Source organism: Nyctereutes procyonoides, unplaced genomic scaffold (assembly GCF_905146905.1).
Source record: "Nyctereutes procyonoides isolate TBG_1078 unplaced genomic scaffold, NYPRO_anot_genome, whole genome shotgun sequence".
Classification (NCBI taxonomy): Eukaryota; Metazoa; Chordata; class Mammalia; order Carnivora; family Canidae; genus Nyctereutes; species Nyctereutes procyonoides.
In genome coordinates, this window is record NW_026575024.1 from 23,296,424 (window position 1) to 23,305,105 (window position 8,682).

The following is an 8,682-nucleotide window of genomic DNA, read 5'->3' on the forward strand; positions in this document are numbered from 1 at the left end:
TTCTGTGTCTTTCATGAATAAATAAAATATCTTTTTAAAAAAAGGGATTAAATGTATATTTTATTTTTCCAGCAAGTGAGACAAGTACTCAATCCTTTTTTTCCTCAACAGATTTATAAAAGTTGAACTAATAGATTTTTTTCTATTAGTTGTTTTTATGCTGAATTCATTGTGCTTTGCATTCATTTAGTTTGAGCTGGAACCTTCCTATCACATACTTTCTAAAACTTTTATCTTTTTTTTAGTCCTAATATAGTTCATTTGAGAAAATGGTTGAAAATAAAGTACTCTCCAATTGTTTTGTAATGACCTAGGATTTATTTCCAAGAAAATGTCCATCGTTTATGATAGTGTACACAGTGGGCCTCATTTTTACATTTATTGTAAGATAAACATAGTTACATCTTTCGCTTTTCTGAATAGAATATGATGTTACCTTTTTTTGGCATTTTTATTTTAATATAAGCTTCATGAAAAAAATGTTTATTTGAAGTAATAAAGGAGCAGCCAAAAGCACTAGTAATTCTAACAAATCATCATTTTTATGACATATTTCATGCATAGCCCTAATTTTTACTCAGTAAAATAATTTCTGATATTTCCTCAGGTGATTGTTCATTTTAATTACCATAATTTCTAATGCACTGTTTTATCCTTAGCTTTGTTTGTTATATATTGGAATGAAATTTGATAGTGATTACGGTGAGTTCTGTAACAGCTACTGGTAATGTTTTGTGAATCACATGCAACGGTGCTGCTGTCTTGGACAGTGCTCTCACTTCAAACTGAAAACCAGTATGGGTTTTAAATATTCCTTCTGGATATTAGTGTCCAGTAGTTTTTAATTTTTCATAGTATTATAGATTTATGCTATTTTTGTTTTGTGCCAAGACAGACTTAGTCATTTAAAAAATATTCATTTGATTTTGTAAGAGGGTTTATATTCCTGGGATATTAAATTTTAAATGGTTGGATGATTATCTGCATCTTGTTAAACAACCCTTTTATAATGTTTATTTTAAAGAAAATGTTTAATTGTATTCATGGGAAGAAACCTAAAAGATTATATTTTGATCATCCCCTGCTGCTTGTGTATAAACTTGAGCAGTTAAATCAATCTTTTATTTTATCCTTTGCCTTTCTGGATTGATTTGTATTGATATTTGTCTAATTGAATGAGTTTTGATTACACCTGAAGTTTAATTTCCCATCTAAAACTACAGATTCCAACTCATTCAAGAAAAGCTGTTTCAAATGTTAGGTTGCTTCAGTTTACTGGAAACTCAAGTTGGTTACACACTTTGATAGCATTAGTAAATAAGGTAAATTAGGGAAGTGACCGATCATCCTAATTTCACAGATAGGGTTTAGTGGGGTTTTTTTATTTTGTTTTACTCAACAGGGCTAGTCTGATGCATTTTCCATGAAACTAATTTCTCTCTCTTTTTTTTTTATTTAGCTTCAGCTTTAGCTGCAGCTGCCTCTGTTCAGCCTCTTGCAACACAGTGTTTCCAACTTTCTAACATGTTTAACCCTCAAACGTAAGTAATAGACTTTGGTCAAGTTGAAAATGGTATATACCATTGGCACTTAAACAATGTGAAGGTTAGGGGGGCAGACCCATGCCTGCACAGTCAAAAATTCATATTGTAAATTTTGACTCCCTTAAAATCTTAACTGTAAGAGCCTATTGTTGATCGAAAGCCTCATAAATAGCATAAACAGTCGATAAACACAATCTTGTAAGTTACATGTCTCACGTAGCACATTCATACAATAATGTAAAGTACATTTATAGTATTATAGTGGTTTTTTATTTTAGAAAAATACAAGTATAAATGGACTTGTCCATTGAAACCCATGTGATTTAATGGTTTCAACTACTATGAAAATATTAATATTCAGCTTTTCTAAGTTAACATTTAGTATGCTTCAATATATTTCACAGTTCAAATAAGTTTTGATCATTTTAGGGTATTTAATGATAACTTTATTATTGCTAATTTCTTTTGGTGTGTTTTGAGATTTGAAGTAAAGGGTAGACAGATTTTGTTTTCCAACGATATCTAAGAAGTTTTCTATCAGTGTTACTTGTAGTTTACACACATTGTGTTATGTTAATTTCTGGCTCTTAACAGTTGTTCTTCCAACTATACCTTATTCTATGCTCACTATAGTTGTAGTTCCTATCACCATACAAGGCTATTATGAACCACTGACTATATTCCCTATCCTGTACTTTTCATCCTGTTGATATACTATTTCTGTACTAGTAGCCTGTGTTACTTCCCACTCCCTTTCACCCATTTATCCATCCCTACACCCTCCTCTCTGGCAGTCACCATTTTGTTCTCTATGGGTCTATTTCTTTTTGTTATGTTTGTTCATATGTGTGTTTGTGTTTATTTCTATTGTCAGTTTTATCGTCTACCACTTGTTGGCTTTGAAATTTTAATGTTATTTTAATCTTCTGTAGGAATAGAGCATCTTCTAAAATTTACTTCTTAGGGATCCCTGGGTGGCGCAGCAGTTTGGCGCCTGCCTTTGGCCCAGGGCGCGATCCTGGAGACCCGGGATCGAATCCCACGTCGGGCTCCCGGTACATGGAGCCTGCTTCTCCCTCTGCCTGTGTCTCTGCCTCTCCCTCTCTCTCTGTGTGACTATCATAAATAAATAAAAAAATTAAAAAAAAATTTGTAAAATTTACTTCTTAGATTAATGCAGGCCAGGAATCAGGAATTTCTCTTTCCTGATACCTAGGCACAATGATTAGAATGCCATTTATCTTTCCAAACTCTTCTGGTTGGTTTTATCAATTATATTTATAATACATTCCAAAGGAAATGTAGATATCCTGTTTAGTTGATTTGATGAATTATATGAAACATTGTCTTATACAGTGATGTTTTCTACAGTGGTTTGTAACATGCTGTTTGCATTGTTTATATTAATACATGGTTTACCATAGGGAGCCTTGGATTCTTGTGCACTTTTTATTTTAGCTTCGTCTGTGAAATGATGAACTGTTGGTATACATATGATTTGATATGTATGAATAAATACTTTAAATATTAAAGAAATTCATAAGCTGGGGTGCCTGGATGGCTCACTTGGTTAATTAAAAATTCATAAACTTTCTTGGAAATAGTGCCTTATATCTTGCTTTTAATTTCCTTCAGTATCCTACCCTGCTAATGTCAATGATTTTTAAATTAAGTAAAAGAATTCATATTTAAAATATTTATATAGTGAGAATATATATAACATTTTATAAGTTTTAGTGATATCTAATAAAGCTTAATACTTTTTTTTTACAGAGAAGAAGAAGTTGGATGGGATACAGAGATTAAGGATGATGTGATTGAAGAATGTAATAAACATGGAGGAGTTATTCATATTTATGTTGACAAAAATTCTGCTCAGGTATTTTATTTGTTTTCCCTGGAGCAAAAGAAGTTTAATCTGCCCTTTACCCACCTCACTTCAGGTGTTGTGACACTATGTTACTAATTTTTTATGATTTAGCCTTCGTGCATACTTGAGTCATGTTACTACTATCCTAGGAAGTTTTTTTTTTTTTTTTGTTTTGTTTTTTTTAATTTATGATAGTCACAGAGAGAGAGAGAGAGAGGCAGAGACACAGGCAGAGGGAGAAGCAGGCTCCATGCATCGGGAGCCCGACGTGGGGATTCGATCCCGGGTCGCCAGGATCGCGCCTTGGGCCAAAGGCAGGCGCCAAACCGCTGCGCCACCCAGGGATCCCCGGAAGTTTTTGTTTTTTAATTCTGAAAGAAATTTTAACATACTAAATATACATTCTCCAAAATAAGGACACTCCTTTAATAAGTGAAGATAAAATCAGGCCATGCTGTAGCAGTGTTGCTGGTTAGTGTTAAAAGCTTTCCATGAAAACCTGGCATCTTGATTCATGTTTTAGTTGCTTTGAAACCATAGACAAAAAAGGAATAGAGCAAGTTTTGGAAGGAGAAAATGATTTGATTGAAATTGAGGTATACATAATAGTTAATGAAACAAGTATTTGGTATAGAGCTCTTGAGTTTTTTTATAGACAGTTTGTAAAAATTGTATATTTCCCTTAACTTTTGTTGTTGTATTTCAGGGCAACGTGTATGTGAAGTGCCCATCAATTGCAGCAGCCATTGCTGCTGTCAATGCATTGCATGGCAGGTGGTTTGCTGGTGAGTTTCATCTGTTTTTCTAAGTCGTTTTATGGAGGATGTAATTTAAGTGAACATAACTAAACCTTCCTATTTGTTTCTTTCAACAGGTAAAATGATAACAGCAGCATATGTACCTCTTCCAACTTACCACAACCTCTTCCCTGATTCTATGACAGCAACACAACTACTGGTTCCAAGTAGACGATGAAGGAAGATATATAGTCCCTTATGTACATAGCTTTTTTTCTTTCTTGAGAATTCATCTTGAGTTATCTTTTATTTAGATAAAAATAAAGAGGCAAGGGTCTACTGTCATTTGTATACAATTCCTGTTACCTTGAAAAAATAAAAATGTTAACAGGAATGCAGTGTGCTCATTATCCCTAACTAGCAAATCCCACTGTATACAAAGCTGTTCTCTTGTTCTGCCTTTTAAATGTACATGTAGAAAATTACATTAAGGATCTATAGGAATAGTTCTAGGGGGGAACAAATGTGCTTAATGTAAAAAGGCAGACAGGGATGTAATTATGTTTTTAATGTTTCAGAAGCCTAACTTTTTACACAGCAGTTAGACATTTCACGTTTCACTAATGTTGATACTTGGCTAATGGTTTAGCAGAGGTTTCTGGAGTACACATTTAGTGTATGGAAATTCAAGACAGCTAAAGGGCTGTTGATTAAAATCTCATCTTGCTTCGTGATCAATTGGCAAGAAAAAGATTTCAAGATTACATTTCTGGATGGTATCTTTTCAATTAATGTATCTGTAAAAGTTTCTTTGTAAATATTATGTGTTCTGGTGTGTCTAAGATTCCAAACAAAATGATCCCTGCATTTCCTCAAGATGTTTAGTGACAGTCTGGTAAGCAAAGCAGTCTGAGCAAGAAATAGGAAATGCAGAAATAGGTTTTGTCTGGTTGCATATAATCTTTGCTCTTTTTAAGCTCTGTGAGCTCTGAAATATATTTTTGGGTTACTTCAGTGTGTTTGACAAGACAGCTTGATATTTCTATCAAACAAAAATGACTTTCATATTGCAACAACCTTTGTAAGAACCACTCAAATAAAATTCTCTTAAAAAGGCCACAAGAAATCTTCATTTTTGAAATGTTTTAAAGTCATAGAAACTTGAAAATAGAATATTAGTTTCTTTGACTTTTAGTAGTTATTCAAGACTTGCTTCTTGGGGAAAATTCTTACTGTGCAGAGTCTGGGGAACCTTGCCCTCATTGTCTCTGTACATTCCTCCATTTCACCATACCTTAGCCCTGTACTTATTAGGGTAAGCTATCAAAAGCAAAGCTGCCTAGGCCTTAAACCTGGGTATTCTTAAGTCTATTCAGGGATCTCTGTGAAGAAATGTTTCACTTTTTAAATACCAAACAAAGCCTTTTAAGTTTGAACATTTAACTGATTTCCGAAATTTACTTAGCTGCATTTGTTGCTTTATTAAGGAATTTGAGTCTTAATTGTATTTGGGCAATGAGCTATCACCATTTATATCCTGAACTCTACTTCAAGATTTTGCATCTACCTTGAACCTTTTGAGTAGGCAGTGTTGCACCTAATGGAATGATTACCTTCTAGTATTCATTTCTTTACATGCCTTTTTTTTTTTTTTCCTTTTTAAAGATTTTATTCAAGAGAGACAGAGGTGGGCAGAGGGAGAAGCAGGCTCCATGCAGGGAGCCTGATGCAGGACTTGATACTGGGTCACCAGGATCACGCCCTAGGCTGAAGGCAGACACCAAACCGCTTAGCCATCCAGGCATCCCCTAAATTTTTTTATTCTTGATTCATGTCTTATCCGTGTTTTATCATTACTTTCCAGGGAGATGAGCGAACAAAGGTAGACTTAATCTCAAATGTTAAAAAGGTGGCAAGAGAAAAGTAATTTCCCCACTGCCCCAGAATGAGTTGTAAATGATATTAAAGCAAGGATAGAAGTAATTTGAATAGTGTGACAAAATAGTTCAAATGAATTCTTAATCTTACAGGTAATGCATTCTTGAGGCCACATGTCACAGTGGGAAGTGTTGCCGTAGTTCTTCTGTAGTGTCCTTAACACCCCCCCCACCCCCCAGATAGACCAGTGTAGTTTATGTGTATTATAACATTACCATTTTCCTTGAGGGGCAATGCAGTTTAAAGTGCAATCTGTCACGGGATGTATGGCCATAGTAGGGGAGTGCCACTTGGCCTTAAAGGAAACTACCTTATGAAGCCAATTAACAGAATTGTGCGTGTGTGTGTGTGTGTGTGTGTGTGTGGTGTTCATTTTATGCAAATGACATCCTCATGGATGGTGAGTTAGAAAATTATGACGTTTACGCAGTTAAGGCTACATTGTGTTGGATGGTTTGGATTTTTTTGCCAGTGGATGATTTTTCTGCACAAAATCTGAAGTTTTGGATGAACAGTTTTGGAACTGAGACTTAACTTGGGTTAACACTAACTTTTGCAGTGCAACGTTGAGGAAATGTAGGCTTAGTTAAGCTTTTTTTTTTTTTTTTTTTAAAGATTTTATTTATTCATTCATGACAGACACACAGGGAGAGAGAGAGGCAGAGACACAGGCAGAGGGAGAAGCAGGTTCCATGCAGGGAGCCCAATGTGGGACTTGATCCCATATATCGATCACTCCCTAAACCGCTGAGCCACCGGAGCTGCCCCTTAGTTAACCTTTAAAATGGTGAGAACATCAACCTTAAGGGGTTGAATAACGATAGTTTACTAGAATCTATGAAAAGTTCCAGGTATGGAAAATTTTCCTAATTTTGGATTAACAGGATTTGGAAACTGACACCAAATCTCATTGGCCTATTCAATGCTGTAAGCTGGGTATATATAGGTGCAAAGTGAGAAGAAAAAATTAACACAGACTACTCAAAGAATTTTGTTTTATTATAGTACATGAGCTGGACTGATGGGAAAGGCTAGGTGTATGGGCAACCACTGCCCAGATTAGCATCGGATGCCCATTCCGATGGCCATGAATGTGCCAAATGTGCCGCCACTCTGCATCATGGTTTTCCCGATGCCGCCCATCAGCTCCCGACCCCGCATTCCGATCCTAAGAGAGGAGGAAAGCAAGATGGGGCCAACTGGGAACAAAAATATAAGAAATGGCATAACTGCCCTTTCCCAATTTTTCATAGTAAATCAAACACTTGAAGTCTGGCAAGACATTATCTCTTCCCAGATAAGGGGGGTAATGACTAGGAAATCAATGCATCAGGATTTCTAGGGGTATTAGAATATCCTATGACCTGCCTTCAGTTTGTGGGAGGCAACATAGAGGAGCTAGTTTTTGCGCTTTTACCTCCAGGATATATGGAACACACATGCGCCAATAAAGACATTTATCTTTCTGATGGTTTCCTGGTGTTAAAGCAACAATTCGTGGAGTCAGACCTGTGTTCATGCACCAGCTCTGCAATTTATGGGCTAAGTATAAAATGGGGACCATCACATTCACAGGATTGTTGTGAGAACACATGCAGCACTTAGAATAGTGATTCACACTTGGTCAGTGCTCAGTAAATGGTAATTTACAATGTGGAAAAACGGGAATTAACTCTACTACATGTGAAAATGACATTAGGGTGTTGAGTTTATCTGCTGCGTATCTACATCCTGTTTCCAGTAAGTAAAATTGCTCAACAACTGTTTCACTATGTGCAAGTGGAAATAAAAACAGCAGCGGCAGTAGTAACCATTTATTGAGCACTTAATATGTGCCACATTCTGTGGTATGTGGGCTCTGTTAAATCCTCACAACTCTATGAGGTAGATGTTACCTTACTGACCTCATTCTCCACTTAAGGAAACCCAGACTCCAACGTGCTTTAAGGTTACAGAATGAGTGAAGAGTCAGATTTTCTGACTTTCAGTTTGAATCAGAACTCATATTCTCAAGCGCCGAGGCTTCCAACCTTCCTTCCAGACTGAAGGTGGGTAGGAATCAGTCTCGTTAAAGGATAGCGAGGGAATTGAAACGAAGTAGGCTCTATCCATGCAGCCCGCCAAGTGGCGCGGGGCAGGAAGGTCCGGTAGTCCCGCCCAGAGATCACCGCCCACCCCCCTCACCTGAGACAGGAAAAGGTGCCGAAGAGCGCCCCGGCCGCCATGCCCACTGCGCAACCCATCACAAAGCCCATCTTCACGCGGTCAAAGCAGCTCGGCTGGGACTGTCCGTAGGGCCCCACGGCCACCGGCATCTGCGGGGTTCGAAGGTTAGGGGAGTGTGGGCCTAGCCGCCAGCCCGGGCGGGGGCCGGAGGAGGCGGGGTGGGGAGCGAATCTAAGGGTTCGGGGAAGTCCAGGGAGGAAAATAAGCGCGTAGCCCAACTCCATCACCCTCTTAGCGTTCGGGTACCCGCGCCGCGGTGCCCCCCACCTCACCTCGTTCGCGGCTTCGGTCGCTCAGTTCTACGTCTCACCCGGAACGCGAGGCGGAGCGCGCCTGCGGCCCGAGCAATTGCTTCCGGGACGCGGAG

The 8,682-nt window shown here is 37.6% G+C and overlaps 2 protein-coding genes across 10 annotated transcripts in view; one reads left to right on the forward strand and one right to left on the reverse strand.

The window, feature by feature from the left end:
• RBM39 (RNA binding motif protein 39) overlaps positions 1-5,268 on the forward strand; it is a 29,429-nt gene extending 24,161 nt beyond the window's left edge. For all 9 annotated transcript variants that reach the window (XM_055345100.1, XM_055345144.1, XM_055345109.1 and 6 more), the window contains 4 exons: positions 1,460-1,541; positions 3,318-3,423; positions 4,121-4,199; positions 4,289-5,268. In XM_055345100.1, coding sequence (XP_055201075.1) covers positions 1,460-1,541; positions 3,318-3,423; positions 4,121-4,199; positions 4,289-4,389 — 368 coding nt within the window. In that variant the 3' untranslated portion in view covers positions 4,390-5,268. The remainder of the gene's footprint in view (positions 1-1,459; positions 1,542-3,317; positions 3,424-4,120; positions 4,200-4,288) is intronic.
• Positions 5,269-7,070: 1,802 nt separating this feature from the next.
• Positions 7,071-8,681, reverse strand: ROMO1 (reactive oxygen species modulator 1). Its single transcript, XM_055304051.1, has 3 exons — positions 8,588-8,681; positions 8,274-8,404; positions 7,071-7,257 (listed from the first exon to the last, which is right to left on the reverse strand). The coding sequence occupies exons 2-3, from the start codon at positions 8,402-8,404 to the stop codon at positions 7,149-7,151; spliced, it is 240 nt and encodes a 79-aa protein (XP_055160026.1). The 5' UTR covers positions 8,588-8,681; the 3' UTR covers positions 7,071-7,148.
• Between the last annotated feature and the right edge of the window lies 1 nt (position 8,682).